The sequence below is a fragment of the Mauremys mutica genome, chromosome 3, assembly GCF_020497125.1.
Source record: "Mauremys mutica isolate MM-2020 ecotype Southern chromosome 3, ASM2049712v1, whole genome shotgun sequence".
Classification (NCBI taxonomy): domain Eukaryota; kingdom Metazoa; phylum Chordata; order Testudines; family Geoemydidae; genus Mauremys; species Mauremys mutica.
This window is the reverse complement of record NC_059074.1, coordinates 169,093,469-169,121,310: the sequence shown is the minus strand read 5'-3', so window position 1 is coordinate 169,121,310 and position 27,842 is coordinate 169,093,469. Positions and strand designations below refer to the sequence as shown.

Sequence of the window (27,842 nt, the reverse complement as noted above, 5' to 3'; positions counted from 1 at the left end):
AATAGTTAGTTATTAAAGATGAAATAAAAAACAAACAGGCTCTGAATTTCAGAGGCACTGAACACAAGCAGCACCCATTCTGTTTAACTGGAATTTTGAGTGTTCAGCACCCCAGGGGGAAGGGGTGGAGATCAGGCCTACAGAACATGATTAATTTTATGTAAGTGGAATAGAGAGGTATGATGTAGTACTGAAAAATATTGTGTATTTGCATACACGTCATATGAACGGAGAATATTTCAGATGAGACAATCCCAACCAACCAAAAATGAGCTGTTCCAGAAAAGTCTTGAAACCAAAATGTTTTTTCCTGAGTTTCTCTACCAAAAAGAATCTAACAAGAAAAAAAACCCTGTACTGAGAAAAATTTTATACAGATTATTAAGGCATATGTCACTTATATACATTAAATGAACTCACTGCTGCCAAATGTTTAACATAAATTCAGGCATAGAACAACTGATATATGTATTATTTATGTCCTAACATAATATATCCTCTGTGTAGTGAGAGGTTATGGCTCAGGGTGATTTCTTAGGAGGGTATAAATGGGGGAGAAAATCAGGAGACTCTGATGGTATGTCTATGCTGAAGCTGGAAGCTAGTACTAGCACACTAAAAATATCAACATGGGATGTTCCAACTCAAGCTCTCAAACCTAGAGGATAGAGTGAGTTTGAAAGAAAGCAGGAACATTCACATTTATACTTTTAGCATGCTAGCCTGGACCCTGCTAATGAGTCTGTACAGGCAGGCTGTGCAGCTCACTCCCACCTGCACTGCAGACATCCTCAGGCGGAAAATTATAGGAGTTTCACTGGCTGAGGCAACCATGAAGCTGAGCCGGTAATTCTGCTCCTAACAAGCCTCCTCATGCATAGTGAAAGGTCTATTTGAAACACTGGGGCAGGCAGCTCCATTTGCCACTGTAGCTAGATATCAGCACTGCCTCTTAATTTATTATAGCATATTTTGTTTCAGGCGCTGCTCACCAGACAGTCGGGTATTTGCTAGATCTTGCACTATCAGGCTTCCAGTTACACCAATAATTGGGATGGAATAAAGAAAAACATGGGACTAACACCTGAAAGCCATTGAGGAATGGCTTGGTGTTACAAACTCAACTGGAAAACATTTAATGGCTTCACATTCACAAGCCTTTTAATAATGACTTGTAGATCATCTCCAATACATCCATATTGCCACTCTCTCATTCCCATTACTCTACCCATGAAAATATAATGTACCTTCCCCTGACACACCTCAGTTTTCAATAACTGAATTTATAATTATGACTAGAGGAAGCATTTTAGATATTATATTGCCTCTGTTTCCTAGCTACCACTTATGAGGCATGTTCCTAACAGAATCAAGGATCATTTTGCCACTGATTACGTCTGAGCTTGCTCACAATTATATAGTTAACTAATGAAAAGGGGCACAGTGGAACACATCTACTTCAGAAGAAGAAACAGGGCAGATACAGATGATTCTTTCCGAATGTTATAGTAAAAATATGAATACAACTTACCAGGATCCTGAATAACTTTGTTCCGGTTTTTAGACAATACAGTAGATCTCTGAACAAATGTTGCCAAGACCATAGCCCTGCTGTCCACTTTAACCTCCTGTTCTTCTTGACACAATATACAGGTAACAACCTGTCTCCGTTCAGTCACTCTAGTTTGCTTTGGTCCCAAAGCTGTAAGTTTTGTATCTGAAACTGTAGGACTAGAATCAAATTATACTAGTGAGTACATCATTTGACAATTATTTAAATTAGATCATGCTTTAAGTTTTTATTAGTTTATTGGTGTAGTTTTATGTTCATTCATTTTATTTTTGTAAATAAGCAAACATTTGTCATATAGTAACTCCTCACTTAATGTTGTCCCGGATAATGTTGTTTTGTTATTAGGTTGCTGATCTGTTAGAGAACATACTCCTTTAAAGTCCTGCAACTTCCCCTTGTAACGTTGTTTGGCTCCCCCCTGGCGGTGCTCCATCCTGGGCGCAGGGTCTGGGCGCAGCGGCTTGCCCACTCCCCGTCTGGAGTGCCCAGAACGGTGCAAGCCCTGGCACACAGACCCCACTCCTCAGCTGGAGCACCCAGCAGGCGGAGCATGGCAAGCCCCGGTGCTCCAACCCCGCTACGCCCTGCCTCAACCAAGCTTCACAATCATTGGTGACTACAGTATTAAATTGTTTGTTTAAAATTATTTAAAACTTATACTGTATATGTATATAATGTCTTGTCTGGCAAAAAAAATTCCCTGAAACATAATGTAAATTGAGGGAGGTTAATTCTTATGGGGAAATTGGATTCACTTAACATCATTTCGCTTAAAGTTGCATTTTTCAAGAACATAACTAGGACGTTAAGTGAGGAGTTACTACATATACATCCATGCATGTGTCCCCAAAAACCACTGTACAACAATACATTTCAGAGAGACCTTATGTCCTCCAGATGTTAACATGAAAATATTCTTGGCTTTCTTGAAATCATATTTTAACTGTTTCCAGATTAAAATTGCAGTTAAATCATTAAATCTACGCTTGAAAGTAAAAGCTACAGAGGTGTATGCAAATCTTAGTCTTTAGTTTGGTGTGTTTTTTAAAGTTTACAACTAGGGGGACAATAATTTAATATCTAATTACACATAGTACACAGGGGTTACATTAAAAATAGCATCCAAACTCAATCAAATACTGGAGGCTTTAGTTTCTACCCAACAACAACTTAACAGATTGGTTTTGTTAGTTTAAGATGGCATTTTAACACTCTTAATGTAGTTTTTTTAACATTAATGATCTATTGTTGGGTTTGGAATACTACATTCAGGATTTCATAAGTACTACCATAGAGTTTTATAAATCTTGATTCAGACCAGATAAAACAGAAATCCTCCCCTGGAAGCAATGAAGCTTCATTTCTATACACTACCTACCCCTATATAAGTAGAGGCCACGCTTGTACTTTTCCCAGCTGTCCCCAACTGCTTCACATACCAAATGCCACATTTTCCATCTGCCAATCCCCCACAATACACACCTTAGTTTGGATCTTCAGCTGGTTATAAGTAATTTTTCCCCACCCCTCACAAACAGATACTAGTTAGTCCCACTTCCCTATGTCCAAAACAACTTTCCCTAATATAATTAACAATTAATCGTCATACTGACCACATTTCCTAACCAAGATTTTATAAGCCAGGCAGGGTTTTTTGTTGTTGTCTGTTTAATTTTCTGAATCAGTCATGGATATTTAGTGCAATTTGGCTATAATCTTAGCAGTGTGCAGAAAAAAAGCGGTCTGAAAAAAGCAACAAATGGTCTGAAAGAGCTGGACAGTTGTCTGCTGAGAAAAGGAAAATTTAGCTTTTGAGTTCAAATAGAAAGACTAGAGGATATTTGATTTGAAAGTAACAAAAGAGATTCATCAACTCTCTCAAAGTTTTACTTAAAATGTTTTCCTTTCACCTATTATCGAGTGCTCTGGAGGTTGAAGTAGCTAGTTCTTCTAAAGTCTGCTGAAAGAGTTCTTTGTTCTCATCAATGAAGTGCCGCTGCATCTCAGACATCTGAGCCATGATCTTCTCTCTGCGCAGCCTAGCAATCTCAGCTTTTCGCTTCCTCTCAGCTTTGTCTTTATCTCGTGAACCCTGCAATTTTATTGTTCAGTTAATAATTTTAAAAACATATTACAATGGACCAAAAATGGTTCTTAACATTTCTGTAACTGTTGTTCTTTGAGATGTGTTGCACATGTCCATTCCAATGGACGTGTGTGCGTGCCCCGAGCAGAGTTGCTGGATTTTTTCCCCTTAATTGTATCTGTTGGATCAGCTCTAGCGCCCCCTGGAGTCGCGTGCTCATAGCATCGGTATAAAGGACCCTGCCAACCCCACTCCCCTTCAGTTTCTTCTTACCGACTGTCTCAGAGCAGGGACGGAGGGTAGGTTTTGGAATTGACATCTGCAACGTGTCAAAGAACAACCGTTACAGAAAGGCTAGTAACCATTTTTTCTTTTTCAAGTGCTTGAACATGTCCATTCCAATGTAGGCGACTCACAAGCAGTTGCACTGGAGGTAGGTTTGGAGATTAAGGACAGGCCAACTGTAACACAACCCAGTCGAAGCTGGCATGCTCTCTGTCCTGTTGTGTAATGGCATAGTGAGTCATGAATGTGTGAACTGTCAACCAAGTTGCCACCCTGCAGATGTCCTGAATTGGAACTTGTGCCAAAAAAGCAGCAGAGTAGGCTTGGGAGCTTGTAGAATGCACAGTAGGTTAGCCCGGGGCAGAATATCCACAAGTTTGTAACATGCTCTGAGACCCTAAGTAATCCATGATGAGATTCTCTGTGCAGAAATGGGGAGACCTTTCATTCTTTCTGCTATTACTATGAACAGCTGAGTGGATCTGTGGAATGGTTTGGTTGTTTGTATGTAAAACAGACAGAGCACACTGAATGTCCAATGAATGGAGGCAATATTCTTCTCTATTTGCATGTGGCTTATGGCAAAACACTGGCAGAAAAACTGCTAGATGGCAATGGAATTGCGAGACCTCTTTCAGAAGGAATCATGGGTGTAGTCTCAACTGAATGCTGTGTTTGAAAAAGGACCGTATATGGGGGCTCCAAGGTAAAGGCTTGGATCTCTGAAACCTTCCTGGCCGAAGTGATGGCCAGCAGGAAGCCTACTTTCCAGGGGTGATGCAACAACGAGCATGTTGCCAAAAGGTTCAAACGGGGGTCCTGTGAGCTTTGACAGGACAAGGTTTAGGTCCCACATGGGGATGGGATCCCTGACTGACGAAAGAGCTAGACTTTGTTGTCCGAGCGGAAGCAGGTAATCTAGAATAAGTTGCAGGGATGACTGCAAGGGCAGGAACACCAGATGGAGGATGTGGCTCTGGTAGATGGTTTCTACTGCCCATTAGAACCTCATAGACTTGCTCCAAGCAAACTAGCTCCTTTGGATTCAACCATGGACCTTCCAGGCCGTCAGATGAAGGGATGCGAGGTTCGAATGCCGCAGTCGGCCATGACCCCAGGATATCAAGTTTGGGTTCAGCAGAAACTACAGTGGTGTTTCCATTTCCAATGCTGCCTGGGCCACGCCGGGGCTAAGAGGATGACCCATGCTCAGTCCCACTTGATCTTCATCATAACCTTGTGAATCAGTGGGATAGGAGGAAATGTGTAGTACAGGTGCTTTGTACACTGTAACCGGAATGCATCTGCAAGAGACCCTGGGCTGTGACCTCGCAGGGAAAACTGGGAGCATTTCCTGTTGGTTCAGGTGGCAAACTGATCTATAAGGGGAGTCCCCCACCATGGGAAGATGTCCCTCACAATGTCTGGACAGAAAGACCTCTCATGGCGAGAGGAAAAAGATCTGCTGAGGCTATCTGTCAGCTGGTTCTGAGTCCCAGGAACGCAAGATGACTGACTGATGGAGTGATTGATATAGAACTCCCACAGATGGATTGCTTCCTGGCCCCGGGGGAAAGAACATGGCCCACCCTGCCTGTTTATGTAGAACATAGCAATCCTATTGTCCATGAGGATTGAAATGGATTTGCCAGTCAGGTGAGGCAGAAATGCCTGGCAGGCTAGACACACTGCCCTAAATTCCCTGACATTGATGTGCAGGGAGAGCTCTTTTTGAGTCAGGGCCAACACATCACATACCAGAGACAAGGATGGCTGGGGATTCAAGAAGAGTACCCCTGCACATACAATCTGGCTGTCCAGCCACCATATTAGCAAGTCGAGGACCTGTACTGGAATTGTGAGCACTGAGTCAAAGTGATGGCAAGAGGGAGAGTAGACTGTGGCTAGCCAGTCTTGTAGAAGTCGGAGTCATAGACTTGCATGTTGTTCTATATGTGTGCATGATGCCATGTGACCCAGGATGCTCAGGCAGTTTTGCATGGTTGTGATCCAATGACCTTGAAGAGATATTATTAGGGATGAAATTGAGAGGATCCAGTCATCCGGAAGTAGAGCCCTTGCTTGCACAGAGTCTAGTAGTGCTCCAGTCAACTCTATCCTCTAAACTGGGATCAAGGTGGACTTCTGGACATTTAACAGAAAATGCTTTGAAAATCGACTGGATGAGACAGATGTCTGCTTCCATTTGCGCTCTGGACTGGCCCTTGACTTGCCAGTTGTCAAGGTATGGGAAAACAGGGACTCCCTTCTTTCTGAAGAAGGCTGCTACTACCACCATGTACTTTGTGAAAACCTGCAGGACAGTCAACAGGCTGAAAGGGAGCACCACAAACTGGTAGTGGTTTCAGTTCACTACCAACGTTAGGAAACGCCTGTGACCAGGAAAAATTGAAATGTGAAAGTAGGCTTCCTTTAGATTGAGGTCAGCATACTAATCCCCAGGATCCAGTGAGGGAATGATGGAACTCAAGGAGACTATGTGGTTCCAGAAGGGCCACTGCATGGTAGGCAGACCCCATAGATATGATGGCCAGGTGCCCTGGGGTACCAAAGAACTCGGTGCTGAGGTGGGGTAAGAACACCTGGGGAGCAGTGACGTCGGCTGCATTCATGAGGGGAATAAAATCCCACTTCCAAGTCGGATGACGATGAGCTGTGCTGCGGAGACTAGGGCGGTGCCATGCCACTCAGTGCCGGAGAGGGTCGCAGAAGAGATCTTGCAGCTGTCAGCGACCCTGAGTCATCATCATAGGGCGCCGTGGTGCCATGGCTGCAGGTTCCTGACGGTGATGTATCAGGGACAAAGAGCGGCCTGACATGGCTCTCTCTCCCTAGTCCTTCGGCACCAAAGATCTCTTCTCCCGGTGCTTTCGGTGTTTCTTTATGTGCACCAGAGAAGGTGATCAGTGCTGGGAGACCCAGGTTGATGGAGGAGTGCTCTGCACCAAGGCAGAGGTACTCAGTGCCGAGTCCAAGCGCGGCTCTGAGGCTGGCCTTAGAGCTGTCTCCATGAGTAGGACCTTAAGTCGAGCAGCTCGGTCCTTCTGAATCCAGGGCTTAAGCTCCTTGCAAATTTGACAGCGGTCTTTCCTATGAGCCTCCCCTAAACACTTGAGGCAGCTCGAGTGCGGGTTTCTCAAAGGCATAGACTTACTGCACAAAGTGCAAGGCTTGAACAGGGCCAACGAGAGTGGGGGGAAGCCGGTACAAATTACCGGGGCCCGGAAGAGGGCCCGGGGCCCGGCTTTGTTGGCCTTGTTTAGCCGGTCTGCCCTTGCTGGGGGGCCCGAACCTGCTCTCGGTGGCCCTGGGCTTGAACGCTGGTGACCAAGGCATGCCTCGGCACTGGGACAGTGGACAACTCCCTTATCTAAAAGCTGAGGAGCCCAAACTATCTAGAAACTACTAAAACTACACTAACTTCTAAAAAACTACAATAACTATGCAAACTAAAATTGAGAGAAAATCCACTAAGTACTACCTAGGCAATGAAGGTTCCAGCAACTGTCATGGGCAGTAAGAAGGAATTGAAGGGGAATGGGGTTGGTACAGACGCTATGAGCGTGCGACGCCAGGGAGCGCTCGAACCAACCCAATGGATACCACTAATGGAAAAAATGCCAGCAACTGTGCTCGGGGCATGCACACACGTACATTGAAAATTACATGTGCAAGCACTTGAAGAACTTAATGTTACATTTCCAATTTTTACCATATTAACTTTTTAATTCCTCAGCTATTTATAAGTCACAAATGATGATACACACATACATACATACATAAAATGATTGTTTGGCTGTTATGCAGTCTCCTCAACTGTCTGGCTCATGTAAGGGCCAGGCAGAAATACAGACTGTGCAAGAGTCCCAGAAGTGCAGAGATTGCTTCATTTCTTCTCCTGTGGAGAAGGTGTGGCCATGGCACTGCCTTCCCCTCCATGTAAACTGTGCTTCCCTAAGATATTGTGTCTTCCCAATACCCTTTACTCTAAGCCATGCCTAACGAGCGTAATCTAGACCTAAACAAATAGGTAGGGTGATCTAATACCCTTGGAACAACCTACAGAATAGAAGAAACAATATTTATCTCTTAAACGTCTCTGAGCAGCCTCCAAAATAGTCAGAAATAATGGAAAGAGCAAAGTCTCCAGGCCCTGCTTACCAGCTAGGGAGGCCTCACACAGGAAAAATGCAGACTCAGGCCTGGTCTACACTAGGGGTGGGGGGGTCGAACTAAGGTACGCAAGTTCAGCTACGCGAATAGCGTAGCTGAATTCAAACTACCTTAGTTCGAACTACTCACCCGTCCAGATGCCGCGGGATCGAAGTCCATGGCTCCCCCGTCGACTCCGCCACCGCCGTTCGCGGTGGTGGAGTTCCGGAGTCGACGGGAGCGTGTTCAGAGTTCGATATATCGCATCTAGATGAGACGCGATATATCGAACTCCGAGAAGTCGAACGCTACCTGCCGACTCGGGCGGGTAGTGTAGACGTAGCCTCAGTGATGAAGTTATGAATAAGAACCCCTCCCCACAGACCGAACTAACTTCTCTGTACCAAGGCTGACTAAACGGCAGCTTGCGTGCCAGAATGTGAACTATATTTTTAAAAGACATAGCTGCAGATTCTGTCCTGATTTTAGGTCACTAATTAAAAATGTTGTCCATTGCAGTTCATGACCTACAGCTGTTTTAGTACAACTAACATCATAACCTGCTGTAGCTTATTTTTACCTCTTCTATAATATTTCCTTCAGTCTCAGGGACAGGACTTGTAGAAGAGCTCTCTCTTAGCTTCTTAATGGCATTAAAAGTCTGCAACAAGAAAAATTAGTTAGCTTGTGGCATTTAAATAATACAAATAATAACTGTTTGTTAGCTATGCTAGTGTATAAGGTTCCCACTCACGGACCAGAAACCCACTGTGCTGAATGCTGTAAGATGAGAGGATGCAACAAACAAACTGGGGGAGGAGAGCATAAGGGAACAGTGACTTTTTCTAATAATGAATTTCTAAAACCAGCCCAATTTAATTAGCTATGTATTGTGATCATTTTATATCATTCATGAAAAATCCTAAAAATAAAACTCTGAATTACCTTCAGAATCCATCTGATCATGTCCTTGTGCACTTCTAGATGACGTGCATTTTGCAAAGTTTCTAGCATAGCTAATATACTAGGGGAATTACTGGGTGCCTCACCAGGTCCTACAACAAAGATATAGACAGCTATATTCAGTGTATTTGACCTGTTTATACTGGACTAAACATGTTATGTTTCAAAATAACTTCATAAGCCATCTCTAAATCCTATAAATTAGAGATGTAACAGTCTAAAAATCCTGCTTTTTGACAGGGTTTTCAAGACCATACACACTGTCACTCTGCCCTCTGTGCTAGCTTGGAACTGGTACAAGGGAATGATAGTGATAAACTTTCTGCTCACTTCAAAGCAAGAATCTTGTCAATATAGTGACTTTACCAGATCACAGGAACTAGCTGGAAGATGCAGTGAAGGAATAACAAGATACTTTTATCAAATATATAGCTAAGCCCAACAGACCCAGTGTTTGGTCATTAAATTAAGGAGCAGGATTTTAAGACTGTTGTAATATTAACTTGGTCAATTTGTAGTAAAAGAAACAACAACAAAAAAAGCTTATCAGTGGGACATTTTAAAAATAATGTAATATTAGAAAAAGATAATATTTAAAACACAGGAGATAAATATTAAGCTTATCAGGCATGACACTATCCCTACTGTTAGATATTTCAGAACCTAAACACTGATGTACATGCACACTTTCTACAACAGATTATTTTTGTAAAATTCTATACTTCTGGAGGTTTTGTGCACTGAATTATATACATACAGATTTAAAGTGTATTTAAAAAGCATCTTTTAAATTTGCTAAACATCTGAGGAATGGACATACTTGAGATCTTCTGAGTGAAGGTAAATGTTACAACACTCTCTTCATTGAGATTCTCTAGGTGTTGTTTTTCTTCTTGTAGTGCCATTCCTATCAAGTGCAAAACCTAAATAAAATCACAAATTTCAGACCTTGTATGAAAAAAACATTTTATACAATCCCCTAATGTCTATAAAGGCACTAAAAACACTATATTGAGAGAGAAACAATTGAGTAAAAAGCAAAATTACAAGAAAGTGAACTTTAGATAGTAACTACCTAGATTGTCTTTGCAGCGTAGTTGTAGCTGTGTCAGTCCCAGGATATTAAAGAGACAAAGTGGGTGAGATAATTTATTGGACCAACTTCTGTTGGTGATAGCAGCTTTCGAGCCACACAGAGGCATGAGGGAGAGCTCTGTGTGGCTTGAAAATTTGTCTCTCACCAATAGAAGTTGGTCCAAGAAAAGATATTACCTCACCCACCCCATCTCGCTAAGATTGTCTTTGGCATATCTGTCTTCATTCTGAAGACTTATTTGAAATAAGTTTTTATTACTATATAAAAGTACCGTATTTTCCGGCGTATAAGGCGACCCCCTAATTTTACAGTTAAAATATAGGTTTTGGCCTATACTCGCCCTATAAGACGACCCCCCCTTCCGAGGGGGGGAGCCCAGAGCCTTTTAAATCCCAGCCGCAGCCGGGAATCAGAGGGCTCTGGGCTGCCCACTGCGGCGGGGAGCCCAGAGCCTTTTAAATCCCAGCCGCGGCCGGGAATCAGAGGGCTCTGGGCTGCCCGCTGCGGCGGGGAGCCCAGAGCCTTTTAAATCCCAGCCGCAGCCGGGAATCAGAGGGCTCTGGGCTGCCCGCTGCGGCGGGGAGCCCAGAGCCTTTTAAATCCCAGCCGCGGCGGCGAGTCAGAGGGCTCTGGGCTGCCCGCTGCGGCGGGGAGCACAGAGCCTTTTAAATCCCAGCCGCCTGCTGTTTATACCCGGCGTATAAGACGACCCCCGATTTTTGGGGGTTGTTTTTTAATATAGAAAGTCGTCTTATACGCCGGAATATACGGTACTGTATTCTACATGTGTTTCCAACATTCTGTTTTTCTGTGTAGCAACTGTGAAGAAAAGGTTACTTATCTGTACAGTAACTGGAGTTACTTGAGATGTGTTGTCCCTTTGGGTGCTCCGCCTTAGGATGTGCATGCTACAATGTATTCTTGGAGATTTTTAGTTAGCAGCAGCCACGGGTCCAGAGGTCTGCACCTACGCCCTCATGCTCTAGTGCAAGGGTATATAAGAAGGGGCAGACCTGCCACCACTCCATTCCTTCTCAACCAAAAACCCCAAAAGACTCTGCAGCAGATGGGAAGGCAATGATGGAGCAACGAGTGTTTCTGACCTGATGCGAGTTACAGGATGGTGTGTTCTCTGCCAGTTGGCACTGAGTGACTCCCTGGGTCACACTGTGACCCAAGTATGGCACTGGAGTTGAAGAAGGCTTCTTAGAGAAGTCCTTGCTCCTCGAGGAGTCCTTTGGTCTGGAGGTCTCCGCCTCTGGTACCAACGAAGACAATGCTCTTCGATGCAGTTTGCTAGAAGACTTCTCGATGAGTGGTGTGCCAGAAGTCTTCTTGGTCTACTGGAATCTTGGTCCAGGGGCCTGTAGAAGACTAAGCAGTACCCATCTCAGGATGTGAAGTCTCCTAGTTCCCTGGCCTTAAAGGTGACTTTTCCCTTCTTCCGGAGTCTCTCTAGGGAATGCGGTTTCTTCCTTTTAAAATGCTTCATTTCCAAAGCTGGCCCATGGTCTCTGTTTACCAAGGGTGAAGTCACTGGAACAGTCTGAGCAGCTGAGGCCAATGTACGGAGAGGAAGTAGGACCCTGCACTTCTCAAGGAATGCTACATGAAGAGGAGCTTCAATCTATCTTTCCTCCGTTTCCTAGATCTGCTCAAATCTGGAGCAGATCTTGCACTTAAATGGGCCCTGGGACTCTCTCTGAGGCACCTGGAATGCCCATCACTGAGGGGAATGACCCGTGGCAGGTCTTGCAGGGTTGGAAACCCAGGATCTTTGGCATAATCCAACCAGGGAGAATGCAGATAAACACCAAGGGTGAAGGCGGCCCTGACCGCAAAAATACTGGATGGGGACTGAGGGGAGGACCCCCCAAAAGCGTACACCTGTGCTTAAACCAAATGAGAAACAAAGAACAAAATTAAATAAAACACTAAGAAAAAAATAAAGAATAAAGGTGGTAGCTGTGAAGTTAACATGGACACTACAATGCTCCATCTCGAGCCAAAGACATCTGTGAAGGAACTGGATTGGCAGTGGCAGGTTTGCCCCTCCCTACATATCCTTGCATCAGAGCACAACGGTGTATAGCATGCAGGCACAGGCCCTGCTAACTAAAAATCTGTGATCAAGAATGCATGAGAGCACATACATCCTAAGGTGAAGCACCCATAGGGACCATAGCACAAAGAACAACCCTGGTTTGGGTTAACCACAACCTGCTTCTGCTGTATTTCTTCACTTGTTGGGGATAGCCACATATTATTATTGGGACTTTTGCATAAAACGCATGCACAAGTTTTAAACTTCTTTGCCCTAACATACAGGAAAGTTACCTGAAAAAACTAAAACATGAACTATTGAAACTTAACTGTCTAGCAGCATCTTAAGATTGAAATAAAAATCAGTTATCCAGATATTTGCCAATTTATAAATGGTGCCCCATTAAACTGAAAATACAAACTGCCCATAAAATGGCCAAAATCAAGAGTTTAAAATAGATAAACCTAGAAGTGAGCTCTGAAGCATGTCAAACATACTGTCTCTGGCTATCACAGATTAAGTTCCAGAAAAGTCAGAGAAAGTTCTTCCACATGTACTGGAGCATTCAATTCCAGGAATTAACAAAAAGAGGAACCTAGTAAATTGTAACTACCTTGGGCCATTTATTAGACAAACAGTCACTAATCCTGAGTGTAACACAGCTGAAGATAATAAAGGGAAAGTGCAAAGCCCTGGGATCCTTCAACATAACCAAGGAATTAGAATGAATTAACTGGAAAACTATTAATTCAAGCCAAATTATCTGAATTCTCAGGGTAATTGTCAATATGATGCAGTCTGTCACTGTTTGGGAAAAATTCTGCTCTCGAATACATGCATTCAACTTCCATTCACTTCAATGGGACTAATATGCAAGTATCAGAGTAGAATTAGGCTCACATATTCAAATACTGACTCTATTAAATGTATGAAAAATATGTTACTGAATTATGATTAAGGCTAAAATTTTGTCACAGTTACTTTTAGTAAAAGTCACAGACAGGTCACTGGCAATAAACAAAAAATCACGGAGCCTGTGACCTATCCATGACTTCATTAAAAATAACTGGGGGCAGGGCTAAATAGGGAGGAGAAATGGAGTCTCATGGGGGAAGAGGGAGACTGACAGGCCAAGACCCCCACAACTGTGGGGGGACACCCCCAGCTCCAGCAGCTGCAGCCTCCTGCTCCAGAGCTGGCCGTAGCCCCCGGGCAGGGGTGCGCAGCCCCGGATGCAGCATGGTGTGCAGCCCCGGATGCAGCATGGTGCCCAGCAGAAGCCATGTGGCTGGCTGGGGCACAGAAGGAGGAGCGCAGCCCCAGCTCTGGAGCTGGCTGCAGCCAGCTGCAGGTGCTGGGAAGGGGCATGCAGCCCCAACTGTAGCTCCCGCCAGAAGCCGCGGGGCTGGGGTGCACGGCCCTGGCTGCAGCACAGCCCCCCGCAATAGCCGCAGGAAAGGGGGTACGGCGGGGGGTGCACAGCCACAGCTCTGGAGCTGGCCACAGCTGTGGGGCAGAGGCGCATGGCCGCTGGGACGCAGCCACAAGGGTGCACAGCCCCCACTCTAGAGCTGGTCACAGCTGTGGGACAGGGGCACACAGCCCGGCTGCAGTCCCTCCACAAACTGCAGGGCAGGAGCTGCAGAATCCTGATTCCAGCCATCCAGCCCCAGTTGAAGCAGGGCAGGGGCACACAGTTCTGCCTCCAGCCCCTGCTTCAGCTGCTGACAGCTGAAGTGGAAGAAGTCATGGAGGTCTGGTGAAGTCATGGAATCCATGACTGCCGTGACCTCCCTGACTAAATCGTAGCCTTAATTATGATTAAACTTCCTGACTCTTACGTTGCTAAGATTTCAATGTTATGGTTCCCACAGCAATTGCATCTTGTCCCTCTAGCACAGTTATTATTTTGTACAGTATTACTGTGTGATATTCAATTCAGTTCAAATTCATACACTGCATATTTTGAGCACAAAGCATCAAATTAGAGTGAATTTTAAAAACAGTTGGGAAATTCAGTCTCAACATTCCAAAAGACAGGTATGATCTCAGAATCAAATACATTTTCAAATGGTTAGACTTTTGAGCCCAATCCCGCAGTCTTTACACAGATAAGTAATCCTTACTTTTGCCAGTTAAGATTAAACTTTTATTTGTAAACTAAATTTTTTCATACTTCAAAGACAAGGGCCCTCATGGGGGATTAAGTCTATGCCAAGCTTGAAAATGTGGTGGCGTCTTTTTTTAAAAAAAGGCAATTATAAAGTTACACAGAGAATCTGAAAAGTCCCGTAACTGGAGAAAATTGCTTTTTTGTCTTGTTTTTGTCTCTCAAAATTCCATTTCCATTGTGTTTTTAAAAAAAACAAAAAAAACAACAATTTTTCAGAAAAGATTTACCGTTGAGTAGAGAACAAGCTTTGGATATTTCAACACCCAAATGTACTTTTTTTGTTTTGTTTTGTTTTAAAGTTACAGAATCTTGAAAATACAAGGTTGCAAGAGAAGGAAAATGCTTTCCCTACCATAAAATTATAGAATTATTCTAACTAGTCCAAACAGAATTCTTTCCTCTTACATATACAAATATATTTGAAATTGAGGCCACCTGTTAAAAATGTACCAAGAGCTCTAGAACATGCTTCCCCTACCTGTGTTTTCATACTCAAAGATGATTTGCTGCATGCAATTCAAAACTAATATTAATTAGCTAGTTGATATTTTTCTAACTAACAGTAAGCTAGAAAAAAAATCCTCTATTTACATTTGATCTTCTACATTTTTCATGCTTACTTCATTTGGCAGTTAAAATATTCCTGATGCCATTGAAGTTACCAGGATCTATACATAGTTGTAAATATCAATACACTAAAATGGATATTTCTACTCTAACACGTGCACAGACTTAAACGTCTATACATACCCTCTGCAGCATGGACTCTGACCAGGCATAGCTGTTATGTTCTACTGCCCACTGGAGTATTGTTCCCATAATGCACAACATGACATCAGACTGGAGAATATTAATCAGGCTTGCAAAAAGAGGAGAGAGAGGAGGCAGAACAGGAGGAGGAAGTGCTGAAACAGAAATTAATTTGCTAAACATTAAAGCTTTTGAAACGTTCCCAATACTTACACAATTTAGAACTTCTCTTAACAACTTAGTAGAATCTAAACAAATATACTATGTAATTGCTTGATAAGTTGCATTATTAGGTAAAGTATCAGAGGGGTAGCCGTGTTAGTCTGGATCTGTAAAAGCAGCAAAGAATCCTGTGGCTCCTTATAGACTAACAGATGTTTTGGAGCATGAGCTTTCGTGGGTGAATACCCACTTCGTCGGATGCAAGACTTCATAAACCTAAAAACTACTTAACTGAATTATAAAAAAAGCATTAAACAGAGACATGGAACAAAGGAAAGCATTAATTTCCCACAAACTTTTTGCCTTACATTATTGGGGTAATGAAGTGAAGTAAGCATTAATATATAAAACACTAAGGGTAGGCAATACAGATAGACTAATTTTTTTTTCTGAAAATGGGACACCTTTGTTTAACAAGAATTACTCTGAGTCAGAAAAGCAGCTATGCTGGGCGGGGGGATAAGGAATTCAGGAGGCTGGCTCCAAGACAGATTTAAATTCAAATCCTTGCTTACTGAGTTGGAGAAAAAAAGATTGCTTTTTGGGTAATCTAAAAGGTGTTATTCTAATGCATAGCCTTTGAGTGTGAAAATAAGAGAAAATGAGGGTATCCATGTGAATATATATACACACACCATACTTCGCCCCCCCACCACTTCCCCAAGGTAATACCTGTATCTTCTCTGTTTTGTCTTTTCAGCTTTCTTTGTGCTTCCTCTGCCTGACAAAAGGAATGGTGCTAAGATTATTCCAAATCTGTACAAAGACACAAACTGACAACACACACATACCCTCCACTTTTTAAACACAACAATTATGAGACAAGTCTGAGCTTTTATAGTTGGAACTACTGAAGTGGCGAACTCCATAAAACTGAATGGAAACTTATGTCATCAAAATATTTTGGTACATTAAGACCCTAACCAAGCAATGAGTTCTGTGCAGGCAGACTCCTACACCTACATGAAGCCTCACTGATTTCAGTGGATCTCTGCACAGTGGTCCACTGGCATAGGGTTTATTGCAGAATCAGAGTCAAATTCTCTAAATATGATCTCAAAGAGTAAAGCTTGTTTAAAAATATTGGCTCATATTAGCACTTGAAAGAAGAATACAGCTTTAGAAGCCAAGTATACAGAAGAGAGTTTAAGAAGTGATAAGTCTCTTGGGTTTTGTTAGTTACCTTAGATTGCTCTGCCCTTGAAAAGTGATAGAAATAGAGATTGAAATCCTTGGTACATTCTGGTTTTAGTTCATACAATCCTCTGCCTGTTAATCCAGGTTTTCTATAAAGAAAGAATATATGTTAGTTACAACCATTTATACGAGCAACTTAATCCTAAATTGGCATGATTAAAAATTGCTGCTCATGAAACGTCCTAGCATTAAAATAGCAGAGGTGATACAGGTTATGAATGAGGCACATTAGCAGAGCTGTGTGGGGAAATGCTTCGGCTCTGGCCTATGGTTTTACTCCCTTACATAAATAACTCGCATTCAATTTTTTAAAGTGAGTTATTACAATAAAAAGTAAAACATACTTGAAACAGGCAACAGCTTCAATCACACTTTCCATTCCAGTCTCCTTGTTCTCCTGCATGGAGTTAAAAAAATAGAAATGGTGCATAACCACATTAGTTATCTGATTAACTTCTTTCCTGCCATATCAAATATAACACCAGGCACGTGATGCAAAATATATGCAGTACTAAGTCATTCTTCAGGCACTTTTAATATGTCTTTTTTAGCAGTCTTTAAAACACATTCAACAGTTTTTACAGTTTTATCTTAAAAGAGACCGTGCCAATTTAGAGTCACTTCAGTACAATTTTTTTTAAAGCTACTATTGTACAAGTTACACCTAAAAATTACTGGAACTGAAAGATTAAAAAACAGAACTGTTTTCTTTAGTTATTTTATGCATTTGTCAGCATCTTATGTATAGTCAGTTTCCTCTGTTTCTGAGAGCCTTTGATACAGCAACAAGTGAGCAAAGTAAAAGAAATAGGACAACGTGCTTGCAATCCCCCTTTCAAACTCCCCCACCAAAACAAACCAACCAACCCACCCACAACACCCGGCAGGAGGACTCATGGTTAGTGAAGTACTTAAAGCATTTTTAAAAATTGATTAGATTTCAAGTTGCATGCAAGCATCCTCCCTTTAAGATGTGTTACAAAAACCAAAACCAGACATTTTCATACATTCTCTCTAGATCATTAAATAGTACCTTATTTAACTATTCAAGAATCACAGATGTAACTCATTTTAAATTCCAGATTTTAATCTACTTTTGTTTCTAAAGTGATTCACAGAGATTGGAATCATCTTCATAAAAGTTAAATTTTCGTTGATTAAAAAAATAATTACACAACTTGAAAGTAAGTCACAATTCTTCCAGAGTTTTCAGTTTAAATTTTTTTAAAGACACATTTTAAAAACATTAGAAAAATTATTTTTGCTTTCTTATAAGTATTTATCAAAGATTTACAATAATCAGTGTTTCTTCTCATCCAAGTTCAGTGTTACATTTTACAATATGCTATATTTTTTAATACCATACAGTCTCAATTAGCCAAGAACTTCAGCATCCCTGAATACACCATAAGCTAGAGTAACTCCTCACTTAAAGTCATCCCAGTTAACGTTGTTTCATTGTTACATTGCTGATCAATTAGGGAACATGCTCGTTTAAAGTTGTGTAATGCTCCCTTCTAACGTCTTGGCAGTCACCTGCTTTGTCTACTGCTTGCAGGAAGAGCAACCCCTTGCAGCTAGCTGGTGGAGGCTTGGAACCAGGGTGGACCGGCAGCCCCCATCAGCTCCCCTAAGATCCCTGTGCAGCAGCTGCCTGCAGTTCAGCTGTGTCCCTCCCCACACTGCCATGTGCTGCTCCTGCCCTCTGCCTTGGAGCTGCTCCCCGAGACTCCTGCTTGCTGTGCCGGGGGGAGGGAAGGAAAAGAGGGGCTAACGTCAGGGTGTCCCTTTCCTCCCTGCTCCTGCACCCTGCTCACCCCGTCTTCCATAGAGCAGGGCTCAGGATGGAGGGAGCTTGCAGCAGCTCTGGTCTCAGCAAGCTGATCTAATTAACAAGGCAGTGTAATTAAGGGAAATTGCAAGGCAGCTGGAATGGAGGGAGATATGCCGAGTGAGAGAGTTAACCCTTGAGGGATCAGCCAACTCCTAGTTCATCATTTAGCAGTAAGGGAAATATCCCACCCTCTGACTCCTCCACCTCAACCAAGCTTCACAATCATCATCACTGTGTACCAGTATTAAATTGTTTGTTTAAAACTTATTTTGTGTGCGCGGGGGGCGGGGGGGCGGGCGGTCTTTTGCCTGGTGAAAAAAATTTCCCTGGAACCTAACCCCCTCATTTACATTAATTCTTATGGGGAAATTGGATTCGCTTAACATCGTTTCGCTTAAAGTCGCATTTTTCAGGAACATAACGTTAAGTGAGGAGTTACTGTAATTGAACGTTTATATTGTTGCAAGAGCTATTCAGTAGGTTTTAAACCTGCAGTTGGGATCCTCTACTGACTATACATTCCAAGAGACAAAGTGGGTGAAGTAATATCTTTTGTTGGACCAACTTCTGCTGGTGATAGAGACAAGCTTTGAAGCCACACACATCTCTTCTTCAGGTCTGGGAAAGGTACTCAGATAGTCACCAAAGGCATGTCACCAGGTCTCCCAATTATTGACAGCATGAAGGCAGATGGCTAAGGAGTTCCTAATGCTCCACTCCTTCCTCTTCTATAGAATTTCCTTCTTCCCCCACACAACCCTCCACCAACTGTTTGAGTAGCATTTATCTGAACTTGCCCATACCCTTATCTTACAGAGGAACATGTTCCCAGCTTAAGGTATGGGACACAAGCCTGTTTCAGAAGATTCAGACACATAAGGTTTAGATACAGGTTACTTTGTACATATTTTTTTCAAATTACTTACATCTTCTGGTAATGCTTTTACTAATTCACTGTGGGCCATGGGTCTGATGCTCAACTGATGGATAATTTCTCGCTTGATTTCATCTGTAGCATTTACCTGTCCTACTCCAGGACTAAATCTCTCTCCTGTAAAAATAAAAACAATTAACATTATGAACACAATAATGAACATAAATTCATAATTAATCACTGAAAGACTAGTTTAAAATAAATATTCTTATTCTCTTTCTCCCCATAGCCTGAGGGAAAGGGGGTCTCATGGACTCTGGCTCACCCAACACTTTTCCCAAACCACAAATTAAGCCAACCTAGCCTTGAGGCTCTGTATCTTTATGAGTACTCGTCTAGAGAAGAATGACTGGAGTGAACACTCTTGGGGACTGGTAAATGTGACTCTTAGGTTAGAGGGGCCACTGCTGAACCAAGAAAGGCCTTTCCTTCCTCCTAGGAAAGGATCATGAGATGCAAGAAATGAGAGAACAGAAAAAAAAACAACCCTCAAGTGGTCCACACGGCAATGTAAAATGACACCAAGATGATCCAACTTGAAATGAATTGATTAAATATATCTTAACTTACCAACAATCATTATAATTAAATATAGCATTTCTTCTATAAGAGTATTATTCTGCTGAACTACATCCTGAATGAAAATAAATGGAGAAAGAATGAATAAACATTTTTCAGTTAACAAGTAAAACATTTTAAAAATTTTTTTGGAAATAGGATTTCAAATTGCCACCTAAGGTCTGTTGCCCATGCTCACCCTTAAACCTATCAATGCTAACCATTTATGGAGATGCAGTAATAATTCTTTACACTCCTCTTAAATGTTAAATGTATGATCCATTATTAATTTGTGGTGTTACCTTAAAATTCCAGTTTATTTACACAAAAATGCACCCATAGCAAGTTTTCAATACTCAGATGCAAGTTTATGAGGCAAGGAACATCACAACATGCAAGTTCTTCACCACATGCAAACTGAGAATTTTGTTTTTGTTGAAGATTCTTCAACAATTTGAACATCTGTATGGAGGACTGGTTCTGTCTGTTTTGTTTTTTAGAAACTAGGTAAAAGTTTGTGCATATCAACTTTGTAGGTGCTTATTTAATGGATTTTCTAATTAAATGCATCCTAACAATTTACAAAGTTTAGCACTTTCAAAACAGCCTCTCTTGTTTCCCCGAGTTCATTTGTGTTAACCCATGTCAGATATGGTATTATTTTGAGTAATAACCACGGTTTCTGCCAGATTCTCCCTCTGGAATCCAACATCATCACTTTTCTCTAACCAGACTGCTGTTGAATGACATGAGAAACTGTCTCCTCACCAAGGGTCCAGTGTAATGTCTTTGCAGAACATTCACAACCTGATGAGCCAGAGTGTGAGACAACAACCTTAGTATGACATTTTAAATCTATATTTTAAAACCACCCAAAAGATCCTTATAAGGGAAACTGTTCTGCTTTAGTACCACATGTAATAATTTCTCTTCTACATGTCCCAGGAATCAAAATTTCCACACTCCTTTCAATGCAGTTACTTTGTCATTCTAAGGCTATTTCTAAACTTTCCACCTTACAACAGCACAGCTTTATTACCAGGAGAGAGTTCTCTTGGTGACAAAATAAAATCACCTCCAACGAGGGGCGGTAGCTTCATCGCCAAGGACAGGGCTCCCCCCAAAGAAGCGCCGTCAACATCAGTGCTTTTCATCATTAAAACCTGTGTCATTCAGGGGGGTGTTTTTTCACACCCCTGAGCAACAAACGCCTTAACGACAAAAGTGCCAGTGTAGACAAAACCTTGAAGTACTAAATTGTAGTTTATTTTGTAGTCATCTAAGAGTTTTCAAAAAAAAAAAAAAATTGCAGTTTTTTCCCCATTAAAAAAAATTTATGACAAAAATATAAGAGTACCTTATTGGTATTTTCAGTATTAAATCTTTTGCCGTAGTCTGGAGTGCTAAATATCTGATAAAGTTCAAAGCGACTCAGCATTATCATCAGGAAATGGTTTGGATCCATCATGGACACACCTGTCTATTTGAAAAAGATTCAAAGGAAAAATAGAAAAAGTTTATTACACATGTAAAAAGTGAATAGGTGGAGTTATGGGGTGGATGGATATTATGTACAAAGTACTATATTTGTACACAGTATATTCCTTATGGAATTTATTTTTCCCCATACAAATTTAATTACTTAAAATACTTATATAGGCACCAATCCTGCAAGTGATGCCGCAGAGGTGCACAGGTTTACCTGAACAGTCTCTTTCAAGACCAGGGCTGTTTTCCTTTTTGTTTTTATCAAAACAGTTGAAATGCAAGATTATTGGAATTAACAATTTCAAGAGGCCCTAATCATGGACCGGACCCTATAGGACTATGTCAGAGATGGGCAGACTACGGCCCACGGGCCACATCCGGCCCACGGGACCGTCCTGCCTGGCCTTTGAGCCCCTGGCCCCTCCCCTTCTGTCCCCCCTCCCCTGCAGCCACGCCACTGCACGGGCAGCGCTCTAGGCGGCGGAGCGGAGCATTCTTGCCAAGCAGAGCAGCAGCGTGTCAAGCTCCATCTGTGCGGCGCGGCTGCCAGACATGCTGCTCTGAGCAGCATGGTAAGGGGACCAGGGAGTTGGATAAAGGGTGGATGGTTCCAGGGGGCAGTCGGGGGACAGGGAGCAGGGGGTGGTTGGATGGGGTGGAGGTTCGGGGTGTGTGTGTGGATAGGGATCAGAAGACAAGGAATGGGGGGGTGGATAAGCGAGGGAGTGGTCTGTCAGGGGGCGGGGGGGTGGATAGGGATCAGGAGACAAGGAACAGGGGGTGTAGGTGAGGGAGTCCCGGGGGGCCTGTCTGGGGTGGAGATATGGATAGGGGTTGGGGCAGCCAGGGGACAGGGAGCAGAGGGGAGTAGATAGGGGGCTGGGTCCCAGGAGGGGGCAGTCAGGGGACAAGGAGCAGGGGGGTTGGATCAGCAGTTCTGAGGGGGGCAGTCAGGGGGCAGGAAGAGGGAGGGGGAGGATGAGGGCCAGGCTGTTTGGGGAGGCACAGCCTTCCCTACCCAGGCCTCCATACAGTTTTGCAACCCCAATGTGGCCCTCGGGCCAAAAAGTTTGCCCACCCCTGGACTAGGTGCTTTAAAAACAGAGACATGGTCCCTTCCCCAAAAAAGTTACAACCTAAGATCTTTCACAAATGTGTTATAAATAAAATTTATACAAGTTTATTTTCAGTTCTTAGGCTGCCCCCCCGAGTCCCCCACTCTTTATCCAACTCCCAGGCCCTGGTCCCCTGACCCATCCCCTGACTCCCCAAACCGCCTGGCCCCCACCCACTATATTTTTGTTTCTGCTATCCTAACTTGTGAAACTAAGAAGTACTGTGGATCATTTAATATGCATATATAAATGAAGTTTGTACTTATTTAAAAATAATTCCTCTGCAAAAAACTTGGTAAATGTACACTTTCCAAGCTTTCCTGATAAGAAAATAATATAAAAAAGGAATACTGGTCTAAAATGTGGTCACACTCCTTTTCCTGCCAATCTACACTAAGAAAAAATGAGGACCAGGATCCATAATTGCCTAACCTTATCTATTTGAATAACCTGGACCTATTTAAAAAAATAAAATAATCTGTGGGTGAGTGGTTGTGTTAGGACCCCTGAGAACTCTTGTCTTCAACCCAGGAATATGCTATATCCCCCTGCTGATGTTCATTGAAAAGGACTGGGGATAACTCAAAGCTCCCTAATATTACAACTGTTCACATTGCTTGGCTACCTTTAAGAGAAAAGGGGACTTTTTCTGGTCCCCCATTCGGAACAGCTGCTTCATCGTGCCTCAGGACATGAGTGCAGCATAGCCATCAGCTCCAATTTTTACTGATCAGCAGCAAACAAACTTTAACAGGTACACAAGCTCAGAAACCCATCTTTCTTGAACTGTTCATAATTCATGCTAGCTATCTGGCTTTACCTATGACAAACTAACAAATCTTCTCTTGGCTTTTAGTGTAAAAATAGAAAGATTTAGGTCATTGAAAAGCCCCTTTTAAAAATACTATCATGCTAGTGACTAATCAGAAACCACCACCCCTGGCTGAGCTATATCAAATGAGAAGTTTTTAACACCAAGTTGTTAAAATGGAGTCTACACTGCCAAGATTATGACATGGAAATAACTCATTTTAAGAGGAGCACAAATGTAACAGCAGACACTGTCCTGAAAGGAGGTTCACAACAGCACAAGCATCTCTAGACCACTGGACAAGTGATCCCCCTCAGTTTCTTCTTGAAGGGAGGGGGTGAGAGGTGGAGAATGCGTAACATTTCTACATTTTTATAAAAAATATGCCCGACTCCATTTCCCCACTCACTTTTGTATTGTGACCTACTAGGACTGATGGGGTTAAACCCTTCTCTGGGACAAGGTAATAAGAGCTGGGCATTGATCATTCATTCATTTCAATTCAGACAGCCTATGTGATCAAGAACTGTCAACATGTAAATGGATTTAAATTGAAGATATAATCAAAGATCAACAAAAGAGCATTAACTTCTAGTGACGGGAACGCAAAACCGAATGACTGGACGGCGGAGCACACCGTGATGAGAACTTTGCAGCTCAGTATAGGAGAAGAGATGAAATCCTGGATATTGGGGACCAAAGAGGCAGGTAGTGCTGCCAACATAAACACAGGTTAGCTTTGTTTTCCATCCCAACCTAAGGCCCCAAAAAAACTGTATTCCAATTGACTAATAAAAGCTGTCTTGTTTTGAAAAGACAGCCCTGTGTCACTGCAAACATCTGCAAGTCACATAGCTCCCAAAAGGGTAAAGACTCCATAAGAACTCAAGAATGGCCCTACTGGTCAGATCAAAGGTCCATCTAGCCCAGTGCTTGTCTTCCAACAGTGCCAGGTGCCCCAGAGGGAATGAACAGAACAGGTAATCATCATTCCCAGCTTCTGTCCTTTTGGGCTTGCTGAAGGAGCCACATCAAGAAACAGCTGTGCTGGAGCCAGAAAGGGACCAGTCTTGGAGTAGTTTAGCACAGAAGGGGAACACTCCCACAAAGATTATAAAGATTGGAGGCACACTTGCCCTCTGGATCTGTGCGAGGGTATGGCTTTAATAGAGATGGGAACAGCAAGAGTCGGAAAGAATTGAAATCTCTACCAGAAGAAGTTGGGGCAGTGCTCTACATATTCCCTCTGCTTCCCCCCTCATTTGTCTTCAGCACGCTTGTGGGGTTTATGCTTCTCTTTCACCTTCCCCCTCTTCCTTGTGCTGCAGGGAGGAGTGAAGGGTACTGAATGCTGCATCCAGGCATCAGAGCCTGTCCCTCATGCCATTGCTGCATTGAGTGGTGGAGGTTTAATGGGAACTGGTGATTCACTCCAGCTGGAGCTGGAGCAGAAGAGAAGTCACTACAGTCTGCTGCACAGGTGAGCAGCCATTTCAGGCTGACTGTCAGCCCCAACTTTCCCACCATTAAACTAGTATGATGGATCTCCTTCAATGCCAGGGGCTGATCACCAGTTTTGGGATACGGAAGGGATTTTTACCATATGGCAAAAGTGGCAAACTGCTGCGCGGGTTATCACCTTCCAGTCAGCATCTTGGAAGCCTATTTTAGGGTTTAGAATTACAATAATCACAACTTGGACAGGCTCCATGGAGATGGTTTAGAAAGTGTTTAATCTGAGGTCCCCATAATTCTGTGGGTCGCCTGGGCATCGGTCATGGGCATTGTATAGCCTGGTGAGGTAGTATGCCCCAGTTTGTCATACAGCATGTGGCTCCACTCATCTCTCCTATCCGTGGCAGAGAGAGTGACAGAAAGGCAGGACTCCCAAGCTCTGCCCCCCAGTCAGAGTCTCTGGGCAGGCCTGACAGCATACAAAGCCTGCCCTCAGGTCTGCAGTACCTGGGATCACTGGTACTAATTGAGGTCTGCACTGCAACCACCCCGCTGGGTATTTTGGAGTAGTTACCCAATTCGGTAGTAGTTTTAAATACGTTTCGGCCTGTGCATTTAACATACTATGGCTATGGTTTCCATATCTGCATCAATACATAGGGAGAAAGAAGAGCAGGGAGAGCCAAGACCAAACCAGCCACCTGAGCTCCAACAGCCCTGGCACAAGAAGAGCCACACTGGCTTCTCCTTGCTCTCATAGCTCCCTTTAATGCAACACAAAGGACAGAGGAACAACAGGCTGTGTTATCCCCAACACAACCCCCCACCTCAGTCCTCCTCCCCATTCAGGGGACTTGTGGGGGACGAGGAGAAAGAGGAAGATTGTTTCCCAATTCGCAGAGAGGCTGGGGCATTAAAGAGTAGAGGGGCATCTCTGATCTATTTGCCCTACCTCTGGTATGGATGTTTGTTCCCCACCTTGCCTAAATACCTTGGGATGGGATGGGAGGTGTCCATTGATACTTATCGAGCTTGGCTCTATCAATTCAGGGGTGCCAGCCAGTGCCACACACCTTTCACTAACAACAGGGACCCCGGCTCTACTGCTGCCAGAAGGCAGCTTTAAGGGCAGAGCTTGGGATCAGGGATTTTTGGGGACCCTAAACCCTCTTAAATTCTTGCAAAGAGAATATTTTAAATTAGATTAACATTGGGCAAATACAGGCCCTAATACTTCCCTCTAACCTGAAGTGGGGATCAAAAATAGAGCTGCTCTTGAATATTCATCTTAATATTAATCTAGATGAAAAATTAGGGCCTTATCTTCTGAAGTGATAAGCAGCTCAATACCTTGTAGGGTCAGGCCTGTTGTGTTTACCGTGGTGATAGAGGACAAAATCAAAATCCGAGACTTCCAAATAAAATTTTACTTACAGAATTGATTTAAGTATGTATATGCATCTCTATGATTAAAATATATTAAGGAGATACCATCTTGCAAGCCATGTCTGAACATTTTGTACTTTCTATACTTACAAGTAACAACAATTATGATAACAGAGTTGCCAATTCCAAACATTTTAAAATGATGAGTCAGAGCCAAAAAAATCAAGGAATTGTCTTAAAAATGAGATTTTATAAATAAATTTGGGGTCTTTCAGTTGCTTTCTGGTTTCTGAGCTTTTATTATTCAAGCGTCTCTCTTTAATCATGAGCGTTAGTTTTTGGGGGTTTTTTAAACGAAGCTGAGATTTAAAAGACCAGGATCAGGGTTTAAGAAAAAATACCAGATATTATGAGACTCATGAAAATTGCAAGAGTTGGTAACACTGATAATTGAAAGAAGCCAGATTGAAATGTTTTCTCTCCAGTTTTTCAGTTTGTTTACTTAGTTCATCTGACAGCTCTACAGAATAGGCAGTTTCACAGTTCCCCCTAAATATGTTCCTCCCTTGAAAAAAGACATTTTAACACAAGAGGGGAGAATTGAAACCCCTATAAAAAAATGTGAAGCCAGAAATTCAAAACATAGAATATGAAGGTTTCTCTATCAATTTAATATATATACATAACAAACACAAAGAAGTGATTACCTGAAGCATTATTATGTCTTTGTCAAACATCTCCCTTCTGCATTTCACATTATGATAGTAATAGATCTGAAAAATAACATATTTTATTAATAAATTCTCCTCCTGCTCTGAAAATGCTTTCTTTACTCAATGGAGAAACTAACTTTCTGTCTCATGATAGAGGATTAGAGAAAAAAGGATGAATTAACCAATGAATTACAGGAATGCCTGAAAAATCAAATGCACATTGGATACCTATGTACCTTTGATCCACTGTGAGGTGATATACCTAAAGATAGTTAAAGATGGAACTGGAACAACCCATATATCTAGGTTGCCTAATTTTTTTCATTAGGAAAGACTCTTGATCTCTTCTGAAAAATTTTAACACCCCCATTTGTTTGCCATTGTTTGAAATTCACCAGTGAGAAAGTCCTGTAGCCAAAAAGCATCTTTTCTTTCTCCCATGACCTTCAGCTCAGGTTGGCTGACAGACACTTTTGAGAACTGCCATTTCCCTCCTACTGACTGCATTGCCAACAACATTTTAACAGCATGCCCATACAACTTGACATGAATATTTTAATTTAAGACTGCCTCACAATGCGCCCAAAGCAGCAGCACCAAACACACTGTACAGGAAACCCAAGGAACGGACAGACTCTCCAGGAACTTTTGGGAGGGTGGGGCAGAGACACAGACTTAGCAGGTTCCCTCTCCCCCCCCCCCCCCCCCGCCAAACCCCAGAACTCATGACATGGCTCCAGTGTCCCCCTCTCTCTAGGGACACCAGATGTGGAAGGAGCTCCCCCAACTCCAGGTGAAGAGAGAGGGTGGGGAAGGGGGAGGAGATCTGGATGAGGCTCTCCCTGAACCCCCTTCCCACCCAGATGTCCATTTCAACTCCACATCTTCAGGAAAACAGCCTTCTCCTCCAGCTAACTAGCTCAAGCTGTGCTGCAATGCTGAAGATTCAGGGTTCAAACCCTAGTGATGATGCACAGTGGGCCAGT

At 42.8% G+C, this 27,842-nt stretch overlaps 1 protein-coding gene across 5 annotated transcripts in view; it reads right to left on the bottom strand.

Annotated features, from left to right (window-relative positions):
- UBR2 (ubiquitin protein ligase E3 component n-recognin 2) overlaps window positions 1–27,842 on the bottom strand; it is a 113,464-nt gene that overhangs the window by 30,606 nt on the left and 55,016 nt on the right. For all 5 annotated transcript variants that reach the window (XM_045010352.1, XM_045010351.1, XM_045010353.1 and 2 more), the window contains 13 exons: window positions 26,851–26,916; window positions 21,246–21,368; window positions 19,901–19,964; window positions 19,323–19,447; window positions 16,907–16,959; window positions 16,549–16,651; window positions 16,038–16,086; window positions 15,144–15,298; window positions 9,901–10,003; window positions 9,063–9,172; window positions 8,698–8,778; window positions 3,484–3,665; window positions 1,532–1,731 (listed from right to left, as the gene is read on the bottom strand). In XM_045010352.1, coding sequence (XP_044866287.1) covers window positions 1,532–1,731; window positions 3,484–3,665; window positions 8,698–8,778; window positions 9,063–9,172; window positions 9,901–10,003; window positions 15,144–15,298; window positions 16,038–16,086; window positions 16,549–16,651; window positions 16,907–16,959; window positions 19,323–19,447; window positions 19,901–19,964; window positions 21,246–21,368; window positions 26,851–26,916 — 1,414 coding nt within the window. The remainder of the gene's footprint in view (window positions 1–1,531; window positions 1,732–3,483; window positions 3,666–8,697; window positions 8,779–9,062; window positions 9,173–9,900; window positions 10,004–15,143; window positions 15,299–16,037; window positions 16,087–16,548; window positions 16,652–16,906; window positions 16,960–19,322; window positions 19,448–19,900; window positions 19,965–21,245; window positions 21,369–26,850; window positions 26,917–27,842) is intronic.